This window comes from Panthera pardus, unplaced genomic scaffold (genome assembly GCF_024362965.1).
Source record: "Panthera pardus isolate Hobbes unplaced genomic scaffold, ASM2436296v1 HiC_scaffold_24, whole genome shotgun sequence".
NCBI lineage: Eukaryota > Metazoa > Chordata > Mammalia > Carnivora > Felidae > Panthera > Panthera pardus.
The window spans coordinates 137,182,030-137,202,947 of NW_026526810.1; the positions used below are offsets into that span (position 1 = coordinate 137,182,030).

At 54.3% G+C, this 20,918-nt stretch overlaps 1 protein-coding gene across 4 annotated transcripts in view; it reads right to left on the minus strand.

The window, feature by feature from the left end:
- Positions 1-20,918, minus strand: part of PPP1R13B (protein phosphatase 1 regulatory subunit 13B) — a 100,232-nt gene that overhangs the window by 399 nt on the left and 78,915 nt on the right. For 3 of the 4 annotated variants that reach the window (XM_019434128.2, XM_053889872.1, XM_019434127.2), the window contains exons 5-16: positions 18,689-18,790; positions 16,759-16,933; positions 15,788-15,984; positions 13,209-13,373; positions 10,308-10,488; positions 6,487-6,656; positions 5,609-6,107; positions 3,564-4,342; positions 2,827-2,964; positions 2,617-2,750; positions 1,689-1,855; positions 568-767 (exon numbers count right to left, since the gene is read on the minus strand). In XM_019434128.2, the coding sequence (XP_019289673.2) occupies positions 568-767; positions 1,689-1,855; positions 2,617-2,750; positions 2,827-2,964; positions 3,564-4,342; positions 5,609-6,107; positions 6,487-6,656; positions 10,308-10,488; positions 13,209-13,373; positions 15,788-15,984; positions 16,759-16,933; positions 18,689-18,790 (2,907 nt within the window). The remainder of the gene's footprint in view (positions 1-567; positions 768-1,688; positions 1,856-2,616; positions 2,751-2,826; positions 2,965-3,563; positions 4,343-5,608; positions 6,108-6,486; positions 6,657-10,307; positions 10,489-13,208; positions 13,374-15,787; positions 15,985-16,758; positions 16,934-18,688; positions 18,791-20,918) is intronic. The other variant, XM_019434129.2, reaches the window with a different exon arrangement.

The following is a 20,918-nucleotide window of genomic DNA, read 5'->3' on the forward strand; positions in this document are numbered from 1 at the left end:
ACGGCCGCCACTCGGCTGCCACGCGCCTGCCGAGACCCCGACTCCCCCTACAAGCCGCGCCCCCCAACCCCGGAGAACCTCTCTCGCAGCACCTGGCACCGCCTCAAATCCGCGCCGGTGGCCATAAGCCCCCAGCTCCCTCGAGGCACGCGGGGGGGAGCACAGCGGCACCTGCTCTAAGGTCTGGTGTAGTTACAAACGCAACAGAGGGAGCAACGTGTGGGCTCCCCACCCCAGGCCGTTTCTGGGCTGCAGACAGTGGTGGCTGGCTGCCTGCCCGGGCTCCTGCATCAGGCGGCTGGGGGCTCCTCCGCCGGCACCCCCGCTGCTCCCACGGTGTGAGTGTGGGGCCTGCCGGATCCCCGTGCCAACTCCGCCAACTTGCCCGTTACGAGGGTGGCGCAGAGAGCGGACGAGGGCAGCCACCCGCCGTGCTCACCCTGCAGCGTGCGACCCCGCACAAAGCCCGGCGCCCTGCGGTTTACAGCTGGGCGGAGGGGACAGGACTTGCAGGAGTGACGGCAGCGGGGGTGGCCGACCCCGGACGAGCGGGCTCACGGTGCTTACCCCCAGCAGGTTTTTGGGCACGTAGCCCTCCCGGTCCCCAAGGCGAGCCCACCACCACTCGGTTTCACTCTCGTCCTTGCGCCTCAGGATGGTGATGGCATCCCCCTCGTGGAAGGACAGCTCGTCGCTGTTCTGGGCCTCGTAGCCCCACAGGGCGTACACCACTCCTTTGTTCATCACGCCCAGCTTCTCCTGCACCCCTGGGACGACAGGGCGAGCGGTCAGGTGTCCGCAGAGGGCGGGCCGCCGGCCGGGGCCGTGTCAAGACCCTGACGAGTCGTGCTACTGCTGTGTTGGGTCCCGGGGCCGAGGCGTGTTGCTGGACCAGGCACGCCGTGCGGTGAAAGTCACGACTCACACCCAGAACTACTTCCAGAAGTCGATGGCCAAAGAGGCGGTGCGGCCGCTCCCGGGTCGGGGAGGCCCTCGACAACGCACCACCTCGCCACAGCCACCAAGCAAGCTCGTGCCCCAAGTGACCACGGGGACCCCGAGAAAGGCCCGGGTACCTCCCGCCTCCGTCCCGCCGGCACAGCTGTCCCTGTGACCACGGCCCCCACGAGCTCACCACTGCTCCTGTGCTCGGAGCCCGGAGACCGCCTCAGCGAGCCAGAGCATCCCCACGTCTACCACAGGGCAGGGCCACGGCGCCCGAGCCCGGGGTGGAGCCGGCAACCTGCGGCTCTCTCACCCTCAGAAAGGCCGATCCTGGCTCAAGCGGCTTAGTCACGACAGGGCGAGCTCCACTCCGTGGCTCACTCGCCGATGGTCACCCCAGGCCGGGGACGTGGGTGCTCCCCCGCAGGCGGACCCTGGAGCGCCTTCGGCTGTGCTTCAAGCCCCGGCGCGCCCCAGAGACGTACAGCCCCCCAAGCCCCCCAGCGGCTCTGCCCGGAGGCACCGCATCCACACAGAAGCACGGTTTTTAGCGACCAGGCACAGAATCTTTCCGCAACACGGCCCTTCAAACAGGTCTGCAGGAAGGAGCCCAAGGGACGGCGTGACCTCCATCCCGAGGAGCTTGGCGGGTGGCTCCCAAAACGGAAGGGGGCTCCTCCCCGGCCCCGCAGCACCGCACCCGGGGGAAGGGCCCCCGCCCCGTGCCAAGACGCCCCACGTACCGTAGAGGAACTGGGAACACTGGATGTAGCCTTCCTCCGTCTCTTCACACTTGTCCGCGGCGGTTTCGATGTCGCTGATGGTGGAGGCAAAAACGGCAGCGCCGCTCTCCACCAGCTGTTTGCAGAGGTGGACGCTGTTGCAAGAGGCGGCGCAGTGCAGCGGCGTCCTGGAACGGAGAGCGGGTGAAGGCACGCGAGGCGCTGCCCGGCCGGCCGGGCCCCGGCGGCCTCCCGGGGGCCTCCGGGGCCGTGCTGCGCCTCGAGGCCCAAAGGTTCCCGCGTCGGTCCTCGAAACGGCAGGACTCCTGCTGGCCCGTCTGTCTCTCGGCCGGGCCGCCGCCCGCTGCTGGGCGGTGGGGCCTCGGGGGCGGGGGGGGGGGGGGGGAGAGGCTGGGAAGCGGCCTATCAAGTAGGTGCCCCTCACGCGAGAGCAGGGGCGCGCTGCGCACGGCTGACGCGCCTTCACGCGGCCATGGCGGTAGGCGTTGGGCGGATTTTGCCACAATTAAAAAACCCCAGATGTTCAAACCACACCAACAGGAGCCTGACGTCGCCAACAAGACCTAGCAGAGGCCCGGGGGGCCCCGCACAGCAGCCGAAGGGCCCTGCGGGCAAACACCGACAAGGCAACCGCAAAGCGGGACTGAGTTTCTGCCACGCAGGTTATCCGGCCATTTCAAACCCGACGAAGAGTGACACTTTGCAAAACGCGCAGCCCGCGAAGTTGCTAGCACGTATGCGAAGACATGATCCCAGCTGTGCCTTTCACGAGAGGACTCACGGAACTAAAGTGGGGAGGAGGGGACCAGGCCAGGCGGCCCCGGGGAGCGACAGTAGGCCCGCCCACCCGTGTCCGCTTCTGCACTCGCCCGACTCCTGGACCGGGGGCCTCCTCCTACCGTAGGCCACGTGCCCCAGGGGCCCTCACCAGCCATCGCTGTCGGCAGCGTTCACGTTGACCCCAAAATCCAGCAGGAACTTCACGATGTGGTGGTGGCCGGCGCAGACGGCATTGTGCAGCGGGGTGATCCCTTCGTCATTGGGCTTGCTAGGGTCTTCCACCTGAGGACACAAGGCCCTCGTGAGCCCGGCCTCCCAGCAGACGGGGCAGCCCAGGCCTGCGGCTGCGCTCACTCACCTCGTAGATGACCCTTTGCACCAGGTCAAACTCGCCTTCCAGAGAAGCATCTAGGAGCAGCGCCAGGGGGTTGAACCGGACTCTCAGCCCGTGCCCTGTCCGCTCCGAGTTAGGCTTCTTCAGGTTGGTCCGTTTGCTCTGCCGGGAAGGAAACATGCTTCTGATTTATAGGTAATGTGCAAACGCACCAAGCCGCGGTGGAGAGGAGGGACAGGGTGAAAGCCGTGGGCAGCGTGTGCACCTGGCAAGGCTGAGCGGCCCCTGGCATGGAGCGGAACGCCCACTCCCAGGGCCCAGCCAGACCCGTTGTGCCACATGCAGCGTGCTCCGGGGGGACGGCACTGCTCAGGGGCACCCACGGTGGGTGACAGTCAAGCTCGGGAGTCAGCAACTCATTCCTACCCACCCCCGTGGACATTCACCTCCCCCTCTCTGCTCCACCAATACTGAGCTCCCACCAGAAGGCTGTCTAGGAGGTTCTCGTCCCCCTCGCCGCCTGGCCCTCAAATCCCGACGGCAGCTCCCCTTCCTCGGGGAAACCTGGCTGGGCCCTCCAGGGAGAGCTCTGCAGCCTTCCACACCTCTTCAGAGCCCCACCTGTGGACTGCGGCACTGTCCTCCCCCTGGGCCTCAGTGAGGGTGGGGACGAGTCTGGCAAGCCCCACAGTCCCCGGAACTACGGCTAACACAGCCAGGTCCTCTACAAACACTGGCTGGCTGACTAGGACGACACCCACCGTAGAGGCTCCAGGCGGGGGCACGGTGGGGGGCAGCAGTGGGGGGGCTTGGTCTTCCCCCGGTGAGGGGGCCTCGGCCCCAGGGCTGGGGACCTGTTCTGTGGACGGGGCTGTGGCCACGTTGTTGTTGTCATCCTCGGCAGGCTCGGCCGTTTGGTGGGTGCTCTGGGGACAGATGAGCCCCTCCGGTTCAGGGGAAGGGAGCTCATTGTCATTGGCGTCCGAAGACGGGGCAGGCTCGGAGGGGAGCGGGGCTGTGGGCTGGGCGGGGCCAGCCTCTCCCAGGTTCCCGTTGGCATTGGTATTTCCATTGTCCACGTCGGCCAGGGTGCCCATGAAGTCCTGCGAGGGGCCGGGCTGGTAGAAAGGGGTGCCCTCCATGCCGCCGGCCAGGGTGTTGAAGCGTTGGTACAGCAGCTTCTGGATGTTGGGCCCCCCGGGGCCCTCGGGCTCCGTGATGGAGCTGCGCTTCTTTAGGGGCCGGGGCGCGTTGGCCAGCTTCCTGCGCAAGGCCTCCAGGTCGGCGTCACTCTGGTAGCGCAGCGGCGAGTGCACGATGGGCGTGAGCTTGGTGGGGCTGAGCGGCCGCGGCAGGCTCTCCACAGTGCCCGTGCCGGTGCCGCCGTCTCCAGGAGGGGCAGGGCTGTCCTGCTCCGGCTCTTTCTCGGCACCTTCCGAAGGCGGCTGGGACTGCGACGTGCTTGTGGCCGGCGACCCGTGAAGAAACGGTAAGGGTGACGGGGACGTTGACCCGGATGGTAAAACGGGTTTACCGTACACTGGAGGAAACACAGAGGACAGGGGCAGCTAGAGCATCCTGCGGGGCCAGGGGTCTAGTCACCACATCCCTGCGGTCACACAGGAGGTGGGCTCAGGGGTCTGCTCTGGTGCTAAGTCCTACCTTTAAATCCCGGAGGAAACCTCTGTCCAAAGAACCCCACTGACTCCTTTTGGAAGATAGAGTGCCCCTCTTAACTGGTTTTTACATTTGGGCTTCCACAATTTAGGCTTTTTCAAATGAAAAAAACAAAAACAAAACATGGCTGCAGGCCCAACTTCCCCACCCCAAACCAACCTTCCTTGTTTCTAAGCCGGGGAGAAAGACCCACCTCTAAACAGCATCTGCACCCCAGGCCAAGTCTCATGCTACGGAACACAGGCTGCCTCGGACAGGAAGGCCCGGCCTGCTGGTCCAGGCACTGTAGGGCAGGGGGCCAGAGCCCTGCCACAGGTAGCCGGGCTTCCGCTTGGGCAGGGGGGTGGGGGGTGGGCGCTCCCAGGAGTCTGGAAGCTGCAGCCTCTGCCCAAAAGTCTGTGGGGAGGCCCAAGCCCAGAACTGACCTGCAGGACCCCGCTGTGCAGGTCAGAGTCACCTCCTGCCTCCACGTCCGTGGGGCCAGGCTCCACTCTCTCACCCTTCCTAGGACACCCCAGCTCCCAAAGCAGCAGATGCTCCCTTGCCTCCCCTCCAGGGGCTTGGCTCAGTCACCGCCAGGAGGCCAGGAGGACCACGACTGGGCAGAGCACCCTCACCAGCCCCTGGAAAGCCCCTGCACAAATTCCCACAAAGCAGGAGAAAAAGAGGAACCTCCTTCTGGGAACCGGGCTTCCTGAGTACCACAGGAAGGCAGGTGCTGAGGCAGGAAGTCAGTTCCCATGTGATCCAGCTACAAAACTCCACCCATTGCCTTTTACCCCAAACTCACATGGACACCTAAGGCCTCACTGTACACAAGAATTAAAATTTTAATCCCAGGGGCACCTGGGGGGCTCAGTCAGTTCAGTGTCCGACTCTTGGTTTTGGCTGTCATGATCTCACGGTTCTTGACTTCGAGCCCCAAGCTGGGCTCTGTGCTGTTAGGTTGGGATTCTCTCTCTCTCTCCACCCCTCCCCGACCTGTGCTCTGCTTCTCTCAAAAATAAACATTGAAAAAAAAGTTTTTTTAATCCTAAATAGTTTGTGACCCGAATGTAAGGCTATGGACTGGCACTTTAAGTAAAAGTATGACTCCCTAGCCCCAAGACAAGGTACAAACCCACTGTACCTGCTTTAACAGACTTATTTAAGGTGCTGTGCACCGCTGGCTGGTAATTCTTAGGAGGCGTGGCTTGCTGGAGGTACATGGAGTAGATGGAACTTGAATTCACTGTCTGGGGTCCTTTCCTGGGGGACTGTGGCCTTGACCCTTTATCAGCCAGAAAGGGCCTAATGGCCACAGTCAGTGGGAGTTCAGGTTTGCTGTCCCCAGCCGGGAAAGCAGGCGGCCCCGCCGGCGGGTACGTGGGACTCGGCGGCACAGAGATCCTCTGCTGAATCTGCTGTGAGGAAGCAGACGTGTGGCCACCCGAGGTGGGCAGCGGGGCGGGTTTCTGCCGGCTGGGCGGGCCTGCGCCGGGCCTGGGCAAGCTGCCCTCCTTCCTCCTCTCCAGGGAGTTTGTGGAGCCGGGGCCCACGGGCGCAGGGCTGGGGTATGTCCCGTAGCTGGGAGGCAGCTGCTTGCCGACACTGGGGAGGGGGGGTGGCACTTTACCGATCTCGACGCCCTAAATTGAGATGTTAAGAAGAAAAACAAAGTCACCCTTTGAAAAGTTAAGCGTTATTTCTAGCCACAGTCACAAGAGAAAACAAAGTCGGACTTGTAATCCTTCAAATCAGCTTGTGACCGGGCACAGGGCCCACCGTGGGAATCAGGCCCATCACCCGCCCATGATGGAACAATCCTGAGCGAAACACATCTCCACTCGCAGGCACTCAGTGCTGAGGGACAGCGGTCTTCTTCAGACTCGGTCATAATTTAGATACAAGCAGGATTAACTTGCCTCGTGACACCTCCCACCTCACAGCCCTCAGATGAAGATAAAGGCTGAACAGTGATACAGCGAGGACCCTGTCTGTGTTTCGTGACAGGGACAAACGGCCTACCAGCTTCTCTGTGGCTCCTAAAGTTGACAAGGGCACAGGCTGGCTCGAGACGGCCCCTTGCTTGAGAGGACCCTCCACGCTTGAGTCCTTCCAGTCCACACTGGCGATCTGCGTCGGCTTCACTGAAGAACTAGAATTTTGTTTTAACGTTGGCCAGTTTCCATCATTGGCTTGAAAAGAACACAGAATTTGAGTATAATTTTTCCTCAGTGTAGCTGAACCAACCTAAGAACAGCCCTCTGCTAGAAACAAAGATCGGCTGTGATGGAGCTCCGTTACCCAGGCGGCCGGCCACCCCTGCCCGCACACAGGCTTGTGCACAGCAAGACCAAGGGCGGCGTCTGCTGGCCAGGCCCCGCCAGCGCCCGCACCGCCTTCCCGTGTACAGAGACTCAGTCACCGTGCACAGGGCTGCTCCAAGCCAGGCGAGGGGCCGGAGGACGGTGGAAACGCTCCCGGGCCCCTATCTAAATGCAGGTCAAATCGACTACATCGACACCAGGAAATAAAATGAGCCTGAGCACTTACTTTTCAAACATTACTTACAAAACCAGTCACATACAGCAACGGTCACATACAGCAATAGAAACCAAAGATTTATCCTTTGACTTCATAACAGGCTTGACCTGTACCACCTTCCACATTAAAAGAAAAATTTGCCTTTCCTCTGTTAGAAACTTCTATCCTCTCAAAATAACTTAAGAGCAGAAGAGGCCAGTACAAGCTCCCCTGATTGGCGTAGCCAGTTATCATTCTGTTGCAGCGATCAGAAAGCAAAGTCACGTCCAGGTTTTTAGGAAAGCTGCTGAAAAGCTGCTCTTTAACAAGGCACTTTCCAAACTGAAAAAGGGTGCAGAAGCAACCCCTCCAAGCAGCCACAGCCACGTGAGTACATTCTAGCACCTGCAGGGGCCACATTACAGCCTCCGACTCAGGCTCCCGCTGCCGGGGCAGGCCCAGGTGCCGGACTGGACCCGAGTGGAGAACACCCAGCCATCAGCCACAGGGAACGCAAAGCAAGCCGAAGGGACTGCTCTGGGCGCTTCTGACAGCGACAGCACATCCTGGCTCCTCACCCACCCAGCCAGCGCCAGCAGGTGGGCATAACTAAGGAGCAGGAGGAAAGCCACTCCCCCTCAGAACAACAGCGCCAGAGCCAAGACCTGAGACCCGGGAGACAGCGTGCTCCGAGCCCAAGTGCGGAAGCCCCTCCCGTGCAGTGACCTCTGGGCGCCCTCGCCGGGCCCTGTCAGCGGCAGCCTCACGCGGCGCCGGCCGGGCCGCAAGGGTGCTGGTGAGGCAGTCCAGGGCCCCAGCCCGGACCACCCTGCTCCGCGCGTCCGGTCAGCCGCTTCCAGGCAAGAAGCGCGTGCGCCTTCACGAACCCTCGGCTGTACCTTAGATCCGGGGGCCGTCTGGGGGGGGGGGGGGGTGTGGGCCAGAAGCACGCAGGCTCAGCAAGGATACGCGGAGGTGGCAACTGGGCCGATGGGGAAACGAGCAGGGCCCAGCAGACCAGGGAGGGAGGGAGGGGCCGGCCCCAGGGGTCTCAGAGAGTGGCGCCGGCCAGCTGCTCCAAAAATCCACAACGGGAGCCCCAAAGGGACTGAAAAAGGGACCGGGAATTTCCTTCTTCGGACAGGGGGTGCAGAGGAAAGAGCCTTTATTTTTACTATAAAGGATTAAAAGGGACGATTATCTTCAAGTACGATGGGAGGTTCTCGCACAGGAGGTAAAACTAAAGTTTTTAACGAACTCAAAAAATCATCTGGATTTCCTAAAACAAAACCCAAAATCCCCTGCTGTGCCAGCATCTGTCAGACCCCTTCCTGAGGAGGGTGTGGTGTGTGGCCCGGCCCAAGCTTCACACCTGTCTGTTGAAGGAAGGGACAAATTGCGTTTATGTGGCATTTTTCTCAAGCCTAGATGTGATGAGCAGACCCTTCTCAGTTTGGAAAAATAAACGATTGCTGATTCAGCAGTATCAGAAAGGGCCAGAGCCCCCACTGGGCCTGCCAGCTGACGTACAGTTTGCAAACGAGTCTGCAGAGTGCCCTGAGGGGCTGCGGTCAGGCCCGACGTCGAGGTCTGATACTGTCCGCGAGCTGGTCACTCTGGGCTTCCCGTGGCCATCTGTGTGACACGGCACCAGAAGGACAGTCGACAGCATGAGTTAGGGTCCCCACGGGGAGGTTTCTCACCCCAGCTCCACACCTGGGCGGGATTCTGTCCCCAGTGTGGGGGACACAGGTTTCTTGTGTGCGGTCACCTTACACTGCAGTGGAAAGAACAAGGCTGGTGCTGAACTTCTGAAAGACACGTTCTCCAGGCCCGGAAGGGTGTCCTTTCCTCAAAACCCTTGTGAGGCGGCCCAGCCTCACACACCCACAGAGAAGAGGGGAATGGGAGACGTCCTTGGCTTGGGAAGTCAGCAGAGGGGCGCCTGGGGGGCTCAGTCGGTTGAGCGTCCGACTTTGGCTCAGGTCATGATCTCGTGGGTTGTGAGTTCGAGCCCCACGTCGGGCTCACTGCTGTCAGCCCGTCAGCACAGAGCCCACTTCGCATCCTCTGTCTCCCTCTCTCTGCCCCTCCCCCGCTTGTACTCTCCCCAAAATAAATACATATATAAACAAACAAACAAACAAATAAATAAATAATAAAACAAAGTGAGCAGAGAAGTAGCTGGCTGTACTAATTATCTGCCCTGGAAACAAACACCTACTCCCACAGTGGGGCGGTTCAAACTATAAATAACCGCTTCTCAAAGAAAGCTGCAATTAGAGACTCGCACCAACCATGCACTCCACGTGGCTGCTGAGACACGGCCGTGGAGAGAGCCCAGCCAGGGCGCGTGGCCCACGACGGCTGGTGACGCTTATCCTGCCGGGGTCACAACAAGCCCTGACACCCCACAGCAGGAGTGGCAGACTTGTTGCTGCTCAGACTGGGCAACAGGGAAGAGAACACGAGCGAACGGAAGACTGCCAAGCTCCACCCCCAATCCTGACAACAGGGGCCTGGCCCAGCCTGGCTCAGCCTGGCTCAGCACGGCCTAGCATGGCCCGGCCCGGCCCGGCCCAGCCCTGGACTGGTGAGCGAGGGAAGGCCGTGCGGTTTGCACCTGTGCTCCGAAATTCCACGTCTTACGGGGAGACGTTCAGCCCAGCGTAAAGAAAATCTTACTGCAAAGCAGCTCTGGCTTCCTCATGTTTGGAAAGCAGCCGCCTTCTTCCGAGAAGGGAGAGCAGCCTCCCCATGGAGAACCCAGCCTGCCCTTGGTTGGGAACCGGAGGCTGCACAAGGCTTCCCAGCGTCCCCAGGAGTGCTACTCGCCAGCACGGTGCTGGTCCCACCGCACGATTCGGTGTGGCCGAGGGCCAGAGTGATGGTCTGCAGACCTCTGGATTGGTTAGGAACGCGCCGAGTGGGGAAAGGGAAGACCAGCCCCAGCGCACCGTCCACGGACAGGCTACCCCTCTGCCGGGATGGGCAGCAGGCACAAGCGCCCTCACCCGGACACAAAACCTGCGGCACGAGCGGATCAGGTCCGAAGTATTCTGTGGTTTGAAAAGCCACACAGTAAGACACTCAGCTCAATAAAGAGAAATCTGTTCTCATTTTGGGGCCGTATCGCTGCCGTGGTGGCGCACAGCTCCCCAACACCGCCCTAGCGGACCGAGGGGGAGACAGTACTTGGGGGAGACTGAGGGTGGGCAGAGCCTGGGGCGTACCGTGGAGGCCTCCTCTGAGGTTCCTGGCCCCCAGGGTGCCCCTTCCCTGTTCACCTGCTTTCCTCCAAGACGAGGGCCCGGGCCACTCACCGGATTTGGATCTTCCGTGGGCAGCACTTGAGGCGATAGTGAGAGACTGGGGCTTTATGGGGTCCCCTGGGACAGAATAGCCACCGGCACTGGGGACCTGGATATAAGGCCCCACTGCAGCAACCCTGCCAGGCGTGCTGAGCGGCGACTGCGGTGACGACGTGCCATTCACACGGCTCAGCTACAAAATGGGAAGAAATGAGAGTTAAGGTTCTCCTAAATTAAAGACATCACAAGCCTAGTATGACTGACTGCTCTCACCTGAGCCGCTCACTAAATAATGTGCCCTCAGGAAGCTCCATCACCCTAAAAAATCAGTATCTAGAAAGGGCAAGTGTTGAAAGAAGGGCCTCAACCCACAGTCCCATACAAGTGATTCTCTTTGACAACTCCTACCTATTTGCGAGCTGGGAGAAACAGGGGCTGGTGATGGAATAGAACAGCTTCCCAGGACACCTCTGCGGAACCCTCTATACTGGGGGATGCTCTCCCTCCCTCCCCGAGGTGGGCAGAGGCATCGGTCAAAGCCTGGGCTCTGAGCCTGGTTTCAAATCCTGCTTTGCCACTTATTCACGGTGCTGCCTTGGGCAAGTGAAAGTGACCTAATGGCTCTGAACCTCAGTGCCCATGTCTGTAAAGTCAAGCTGAGTCTTGCTGTAAGGACTGAACAAGCCGTGCAGGGCACAGTGACAGGGCCTGGAACCAGGAGACCCTCTGACCAGTGCCCTGAAGACAACCCTGCCATTCTCGGCAAGGACACCACACTACAGCCAAAGACACTGATCACGTGATGCTGCCTAACAACGAGAGGGTCCACAACAGGGATCTGAATGGAGAATCACGGACACCTTAGGGACCCCAGGTAGGCTGTAAGAGATCCATAAGCTCCTACAATTGTTTGCAAAATTCTGCATCCATGAGCATGTATCATTTTAGGGAGAGGGTCCAGGATTCTGACAATTGCCCAAAGGGGCCTAGGACCTTTGGGTGGAGACACATTTCTGCAGAGGCACCACATTCTTCAGGATCACCTCAACTATCAGGTGGAATGTAAGAAGTAACGTTTACCTAGCCATCTGTGATGGTTCATTTTATGTGTCAACTTGGTTAGGCCATAGATATCTACTCAAACAGGCCTAGATGCTGCTGTGAAGAGACCAACGTTTAAATCACTAGACTGTGAATGAAGCGGACTGTTCTCCACAGCGTGGGTGGGCCGTGTGCAATCGGCTGAAGGACTTGAGAGAGAAAAGACTGACGTGCTCGGAGAAAGAGGCCCCTGGGCCTGCAGACGACCTACAGACCTGAGCAGCAGCATCAAGGGCCCCTGTGTGTCCGGGCTGCAGGTGTCAGGCATGCAGCCTCCACAACCACGTGAGCGAGTTACTTAAAGTCAGTCTATACACCCAGCAATCACTCTCCACATCCCTGCTCATTCCGCTTCTCTGGAGAGCCCTGACCGATGGAGCACAGCCAGAAAGTGCTGTGTGAGCAAGAGGACGATACTCGAAAGAGCAAGGAGAACCATCATTTGACCATGGTATCTCCCCTGCCAGGTAAGTATGGGAGAACCGTCATTTGAAAACACAGAGTCCTACAGATCAACCACGAACTCTCTGGTTTAAAAAAAAAAAAAAGGGGGGGGGGTAGATTGGTTTGTAAATAAGAGATTTCACCTGACACCACTCATTAGGACAAAGAAGTGGCAGTCCCCACCCCTCACCCCAGCCCACCCAGGCAGAGCCCCAGAAGGGCTCTCACTGGTCTCCTGGGAGCTGCCTCCAGAGCCGCAGCAGCTGACAAGAGGTTACTTGTCAAACTGTCAAAGTACCAATTGCGGAGTGTGGACGAGGACACTTGGGGAGCTGTTCCCAGCTAGCTGGTGCCCGCGCCCACCCACCTCCCCGTCCCGCTCCAGCCCTGCACTCAGGCACTGCTTCCTTCAAACCCTGGCGCCACCATGGAAGGCAGGCCAGGAGCCACGCATAGCAGTGCCTCGTCCCCCAAGCTCTTGGGAGTGCTCCTGCTCACTGATGTGCCGAAAGTTAACGGCAGGACTCGGGGACACCTGGCGAGGAGGTCAGGGAAAGGGGCCACAGGCCCCGGGATGTGGGGTGTTGCAGAGAAGCTGCAAAAGGAGTGAGGTAATGACCTAGAAAGATACCCACGTTGCAGTTAAAAAAGACGAGGAGAAGAGTGCAAATGATAGAATTCCTACAATTCCATTTTCAATTAAAAATTAAGTACCTTTTTGTCTGTATTAAGCAAAAGACTGGAATCATTAAAACTATCCTGTTTGGAGAATGGGAATAGGGTGGCAGGAACTTTCAAATTTTCTTTTAAGTATTTCTGCACTGTTTTCATTTTCCAATGAGCATTTATTACCTTTGAAAGTCAAAATACCAAATAAAGATTTTTAAAAAGCACTAACCCTTTATAGAGCACTTTGCTGCAGAGTTTACAGAGCCCTCCCACATGGGTTATTCTAAGAATGCTCACGACGACTGCTGGGGCAGGCAGGACATACCAGTTTGCAGCGAGGACTCGAGTCTGCACAGGTCAAGGAATGTGCCCACGTGGCACAGCTTCAAGTGGCAGAGTGGGACCGACCATGCCCGGGTGCTGCCAGGCCAGAACCACAGCTTCCCCGAGGGTGGAGACACAATAGCACAGGGAGGATGGGGGTGGGGAGACAGTGGCTGTGGCTGTGGCCAGGGAGGTTTTGATTTCACATACCAGGAAATAAATGTGGCTTTGGAAAGAGTTTTCTACTGTCTTTTTTTTTTTTAATGGTTTATGGCCAATTTATGTTTTATCAGCTGTGGCAGATGGGGGAGCAAAATGCCATTATAGTGAAGATGTGCAACTGTGCATTGAATCATTTTTAGTAGCTTATCTTACACAAATATTTTCTTTCTCACATGCCTGAATTTTCTTCCCATAAAGACGTTCACGCAGTTCATTGATCCGCTTGTCCATCACGGCCACCTCCATGTTGCGTTTATTCAAGAGTTCCTTCTGCTGCTGGAGCTTTGAAGTCTGTTCCTGGTTAAGCTGATTACGAATCTGCAAAATAAAAAATGCGACTTTTATGATTGGCATTAAACAAATTCTCACTGCCAGGGAAAGTAAAAACAGAAGAAAAAGTAGTAACGCTAAGTACTTATGTGTTTTTATAAAATGCACTGTCACCCATGTGCTCAATGTTCCACAGGTGTACATGGATGGCTCCAGAACGGAGTTCTTCTGTACCTGCAAGCAAACGTCTTCTTTAGAGCACACGGAGTGACTGGTACTAGTGACGGCTACGGAAGATCATGACCGTGGCCCTTGGCAATGGCACTTTACCGAGCATGTCCTCCAGGGACCCAAGGACAGGTGACTGCTCCACCCCACACAGTCCACTGAACGGGGCATCCTACTGCGGAGGCGGCAAGAAATTCACAAAGGGTGGCCTTGCTCTCCAACTGGAATGTGCGGTGGCATTTTAGCGGCTTGTAGCCAGCACTTAAAACAATGAAATACAGAACAGAAGGCGTCAGTGTGTACCACACACACAAGGTGAAGCCTTGTTAAGCTCTTTCAGATGCACATGTGTGTGCCAGACAGGAGGCAACGCGGACTTTGTAACCCAGGTTGCAGTCAGAAAACTTGGCAAATGAATCAGCGTAAGTCAATATACTACATCCATCACGCCTCAAAAAAAAAAAAAAAAATCCTTAAAAACCCTGCACTTCTGGAGCACCTGGGTGGCTAAGTGGTTAAGCATCCGACTCTTGGGTTTTGGCTCAGGTCATGATCTCACGGTTTTGTGAGTCTGAGCCCCACGCTGGGCTCTGCGTGGGCAGCACGGAGCCTACTTGAGATTCTCTGTCTCCTTCTCTCTCTGCCCCTCCCCTGCTCACACGGTCTCAGTCTCTCTCAAAAGAAATAAACTTAAAATAAACCCCTGAACTTTTAATAATTGCCTAAAATGTAAAAGAAGCCATGCATTCTTTATTTCTATGCATTTACATTAGAGAACTTAACAGCAACAAAAGTAATTTTACTCTCTGTAGTTACATATTTTCATTTCATAAAAATGATATAATAACTTTTCTGGCAAGTGCCAACAGAACTGTAAAACTTGTTTCTGGCTTGAAAAATCATCTGCTGGGGCGCCTGGGTGGCGCAGTCGGTTAAGCGTCCGACTTCAGCCAGGTCACGATCTCGCGGTCCGTGAGTTCGAGCCCCGCGTCAGGCTCTGGGCTGATGGCTCGGAGCCTGGAGCCTGTTTCCGATTCTGTGTCTCCCTCTCTCTCTGCCCCTCCCCCGTTCATGCTCTGTCTCTCTCTGTCCCAAAAATAAATAAAAAATGTTGAAAAAAAAAATTTTTTTAAAAAAAAAGAAAAATCATCTGCTGAATGATAACTTCTGAGAAATGGAAATCTTGAGGACTGTTCTGGACTGAATGCGTCATCCCCAAATCCCTATGTTGCCTTCAGTGTGATGGTAGCTGGTGGTGGGGCCCCCGTGACGGGTCGGTGCCTTGTCAGAGGAAGGAGAGAGGCCGGAGCTGTGAGGACACAGCAGGCAGCCAACCCTCACCAGGAACCCAATGTGCCGGTCCCCTGCCCTTGGACACCCCGCCCATGCGGCTGTGAGAAAATCGACGTCTGTGGCTAAAGTCCCCCAGTCTGTGGAGGTCTGTGAGAGCAGCTGAAGCTGAGTGAGGCGACGATTTAACAACAGGCATCTCTCTCATCAAAACACAGTGTACACAGAGACATCAAACGTCACCGAAAGCTTAACTTTTCCCCCAGTTCATCATATTGCCAATTAAATTCCGTACTGAATCTCTGCACTGAAACGTGCTTAGTGAAAGAGTCACCAAAAAACACACACTGCGTGACTTGCTCATATGAAATTTCCAGAATAGGCAAATCCAGAGACAGCAGAGTCACGGTTGCCAGGTTAGGGGACAGGGGGTGTGGGGTTATGGTGAAGAGGGACGGGGCTTCTTTCGGGGGTGATGGAGACGTTCTAAAATGGACCATGGTGGTGGATGCAGAACTCTCTGAAGATACTCAAAACCAACTAATTGTACACTCGCCGTGGGTGAACCATATGCTATGTGAACTAAATCGCAAAGCTGTTTTAAAAATTCGTTGTCCCGGGGGCGCCTGGGTGGCTCAGTAGGTTAACCGTCTGACTCGATTTTGTCTCAGATCATGATCTCACAGTCTGTGGGATCGAGCCCCACATCAGGCTCTGTGCTGACAGCCTGGAGCCTGCTTGGGATTCTCTCTCTCCCCGTCTCTGCCCCTCCCAGGCTTGCGCTGGCTCTCACTCTCCCTCTCAAAGTTAACAAACGGCAAAAAAAAAAAAAAAAAAAAAAAAATCCTTTTTACTGAGTACATTTTGTGCCTACTATTAAACTCTTAAGAAGAAAGCCTGAAAGAGGCCTTGATGTCACTGCTCCCCACACCCAGCGAAATCACCTGTAGCTCTTGGTACAGTCTTTTCAACTCCGCCGCCGCTGGTCCCGCCAGCTTGCCGTTGTAAGACTGGAGCCCGCTCAGCTTTCCTTTCTTTAAATCTTCCAGTTGCTGACTGAGCTGATCAACTCTTAATATTGCACTTTGTACTTCCTGCTTCTTTTCCTGGAACATGGCGCTGAACCTTTCTATTTCGGCAGCTAAAATGTCCCCCCAATAAAGAAAAAGACATCATTTATTGATATTTGTGTGCATGAGTGGCATTTTGTTATTTTGGTTTTGTGATTTCTTCACTTCTGTGCATTCAACTCAGCTGTGGCATCACCTAGTGCTAGACTTTGGGGAGAAAACTGTGATATACGTAATCCAATGCACTTCCTGACGAGCCTCTGGAACACATGATGTGACTGCCCGTACAGCAAACTATGTGTGCACTAATTACTGAATATGCTTTAATTGGGGCAGCCAGTCCAAAGAGTAGCTTGGCCAAGCCACTTAGGAATCTCAGTGCACCAACAGACCAAAGTCTCTGTAAGGGGCATGAATCCAAGTCTGTCTTGCTGGTCACCGTCACACAAAGTAGGCACTAACCAAATTGATAATGGAACAAAGAACCACACACACGAAAGTAAGAAATGAGCATCTGTATGGTTTCTCTTACTACACAGATGAAGTTTAAGCTGTTCAATTTAAAGAGACCCTCCTGATGAGTGGCGTCTCACGGCGCCGTGGCCCCAACGCAGAGGGCAGCTAACATGTTACAGATGTTAACAACGGGCCTGCCCACCGCACTGAGAGACTTTCTAGGATCCCTTAACCTATCCGCATCCTTGGAGATGCAGCTATCGGAGCAACTCGTCACTGCGCTTTCTATAGCAAGATGTGACACTGGTCCACGCGTGCAAAGCGTCCAGAAGCTGGACTCTCATCTTATCTACGCCTGAGCATGGGCGCCGGGCGAGGCACAAACGTACACAAGTTGCCGTTCATGATTTTGCTGTAGTCTACTTGTCCTCTCATGGCGCGGATTTTCTTCAGCTTGTTTTCCTGGGCTTCGACTCGCTCTTTCAGTTTCTGAAGCTTTTCATTTTCAGAGACAGACTGCTGCTGACGGCGCTCCTGCTGCTTTAGGAAATGTAAACGTTGTTCCTGACAAAAGAACGAAACAGGTGACTGCGAAAATCGAAGTAGACGATCACTTTTATACATTAAAAAAAGGTCTCAGTGTGCGATAGCACAGCATCAGCTATCGGTAAACTGCTCACGGACCCTTGCAGACGTCAGCCCACACAAAACGGAATGACTGGGCACATACAGCTGAAGACTTTGATGAGGGCGCTGTACTCCGCACACCGATCTACACACTCAGTTCACATAAACACCTCCTCAGAGTCTCTCAGCAGGAGGACGGCCTGCGCGCCACACCCGCTCACACAGTCTCATCTTCATCCTGTGTGAAGCCCCGTCCAGCCTAAGTTTCCTGCTGTCGGTTGCACGTTTCCTGCCGCCACAAAGCAGCTTCCCAAGGTCCCTTATTTATCTCTTAAAGGAAACCGGCACTGAAGCAAAGGGCTTTATACTGAAAGAAGACAAGTTGATCAGTAAGGAAATAAACCTCTAATTTGCTAGGTCACAATGAACAGTCAAGGAAGTGTTTGTTTTCTTTAGGGTTAAGTTTCTTTGAAACTAACGAAACATTCCAAATGAAAACAGGACAATCCTAGAGTAAAAATATACACAATACTCTTCAATAGTCTTTTCCCTATTAGTGTGATGGGGTAACAGTTGACGTGAAATACAGTCCCACATGTACGTGTAAAATATAACTAAGTAAGGAGAGGATTAAGTGTGATTATGTAGGAATCACACGTGACACTCCAAAGTAAGGAAATATGTGCTTGGATGCGTATAGCATATACTTGTGTTAGCATTAACTTGTAATTTATGCTGCTGAAGATATCTAAGAATTTCCTTATTGGTAATACTCTTGGATCGGTACTTGGAAAGGAAACAAAAAGCAGAACTAGAGAATGTCATAACTGCATAACACTATGTGCACTTCATCTGAGAAACCTTATTAATGGGATGAAATACTTCCCAATTTACTTAACTCTAAACTGTTTTTTTTTTATTCTTGTATATCCACTAAACCTTGCAAGACAACTTTTCTTCCTGCAAGACAACTTTTAAAAACAAGCCCAATTTATGCTATAATATATCCACATAAAAGTGGATATAGTACAATGAATTATATGGTCACTCGATAAATGAAAAAAGTGGGATTGGACATTTGGCTATGAAGCAAATCTCTCCACAGAGAAAGCAATAAGAACCCAGGCAGAAATGTTTCCATATTCTCCTTATATAGCAGTTTCAGAGATCATTACAACAAGAATATTCTCCAGCAGGCCTGGGTAATAGGGCTGATTTTTCAGTCTGTGATAAGAAACAGTTCAAATTTTGTTACAGCACCTCAGTGACAAACGCACAACTCGGTGTAGGTAGAGAGCGTTAACTCCGCCCTGCGTCGTCACAAACCAAAGTCCACGTAGAGTGGCATAAAGGAAGCCTAGATAACCAACTGTCATTGTTTTGTGGGCCCATGACCAGTGTCTTCCTCCAGATTTCAGCTACAGTTGACTAAGGTCAACCACCTCCTATTCTGGGGTATCTGAGTGTGGGTGTCAAGGGTCTTGCTCAGATACCTTCCCAACTCGAAGAAGCTACAGTATTCATGTATCATTATGAAAGAGGGAACAAAGACAGGAGGACACTGTGTTCGATACTTCCATGACCTGGTCCTACCTACAAGTGCTGCCCATGAGTGTGTTCACTCCAGTCTAAAGAAACTGCTGAATAACACTCTTTACGAACATTTTCCCACCTCTGCTTTTATAAACTCACCTTGGCAACCAACATTTGCTGCTGATTTTCAATTTGCTGCTGTTGCCTGGCTGCCATATCTTGGAGCTCTGAGAGGGTAAGTTCTACACGTGGATTTCCAACCTATGGGGAGCAAAACACGGTCAGGCTGCAATGTAAGGTCTATCTGCATAATCGTTTTTCTCGTGTCAGAACAAATATACATCAGGATCTTAAAGAGCCTCCCTTGTAGAAGTTAGGATAATACAAATTACTTGGTACATAAGAACTTTTCTCACTCGTTGACAGCTTTTATTAAATATAAATAACAGCTTTTTAAATATATTCAAAAGGGACACGGATGCCTGGGTGGCTCAGTCGGGCAAGCACCCGACTTCGGCTCAGGTCATGACCTTGCGTTCACGGGTTCGAGCCCTACGTCAGGCTCCATGCTGACAGCTCAGGGCCTGGGGCCTGCTTCAGATTCTGTGTCTCCCTCTCTCTCTGCCCCTCCCCCCACTCATGCTCTGTCTCTGTCTCTCAAAAATGAATAAACATTAAAAAAAATTAAAAAAAAAGGGACGGACACACACACACACACACACACCCCCCAAGAGACACACTTGTGGGAATGCAAACTGGTGCAGCCACTGTGGAAAACCATATGAAGTTTCCTCAGAAAATTAAAAATAGAACTACCATATGACCCAGTAATTCTACTACTGGGTATTTAGCCAAAGAAAATGAAAACACTAATTTGAAAAGATGTATGTACCCTTATGTTCACTGCAGCATTATTTATAATAGCCAAATTATGTAAGCAGCCTAAGCGTCCACTGACAGACGAATGGACGGAGAAGATGTGGTGTGTACACATACAGCGGAACAGTACTCAGCCATAAGAAATGAAACAGTGCCATTCAGAACATGGATGGATCTGAAGAGTACAGCGTTACGCAGTCAGAGAAAGAGAAATACCGTATGATTTCACTCACGTGGAATTCAAGAAACAAAACAAAAGAACCAAGAAAAGAAGAGACAAACCAAAACGCGACTCTGGAGAACTGATGGTTACCGGCACTGGGCGTGGGGAGGGGAGGGCGGTGGGGGAGGGGAGAGACAGGGGAAGGGGATTAAAAGTACACCCCTCCTGATGAGTCATGTGCGGAACTGCTGAATCACCATAGTGTACACCTGAAACGAATATACCACCGTATGTTAACTATACTGGGGGAAAAAAAGGGGGGGGTCCCAAACCTTTTTTTGACTGGCTATTTAAGGATGAATCTGAATGAATGGCGATGTCAAATGTTTGAGAATGCACAGCCTAAAAAATGAATGTGTAGCGACCCTTGGGGACAAATGTCATTTTACTGCCACCCGGTCTCGAGAAGCTGAAAAATACAGACGATTCTAAAAATACAAATAGCTCCTTAAAAACACCTAGGACTGACCCACCGCTGACAGAATTCTGTATGAGGAGTGAGTACGAAACGGGAAGATCCAGGGGAGCGGTCACCGATGGAACTGGAAGGCACGTCCCTGTGCTCTGCTGCTGATTAGTAACACCAGGCTCTGGACTAGGTGCCTCCACTGGTGAGGGTGCCTGAGCCTCACCGTAACAGTACCAGGTGAGAACGTTACATCCCGGTCCTACAGGGGAGAAAACGAGCGTGGAGGAGTTCGAAGAATCTTCCACAGGTCAGACGGCTCACGTGGCAAAGCAGGGCACGGGGTCCTTGTTTCTGACCATCGGTATAGCACGCTCTTTACTAAACACGAACTGCCTGTAGCTACCACGCTGGGCATGTTACAGGCAATGTGACATGATCTTCGTAACAAGTGTGTGTGGACTGTATGTGCGCCCCACGCTGGGGGAGGAGTCACGGGGGAGAGGTGCAGGGACACGTGTTAGGGCATGGAGGCGGTGAAGGGGCAGAGTTACAATTCCAGCCAGGCCGCTCTCCCTCCCATCCCTCCTGTGGCAGCGTCCAGCCCCTCCCCAGGCCACTACTCTCTACTTTGTTCATCTGTACTCTTAGCAACCCTTTTCCCTTCCACCCTCTTGTAACCCCTGTGGCGCTGACTCTGGGCTTCCCCATCTCCCAAGGTGCTCAAGCACGTTCTTGAAAAATGTCCAACGCTGCCATCTGGAACCCCCGCTCTGTTTATCTAAGATCCTAAGGAAACAATATGGAGCAAACCCCTTTTCAGAACTAGACACTGTGAACTGCCACATTACAGAAACTTCCATCTGAAAACAAATTTGTTT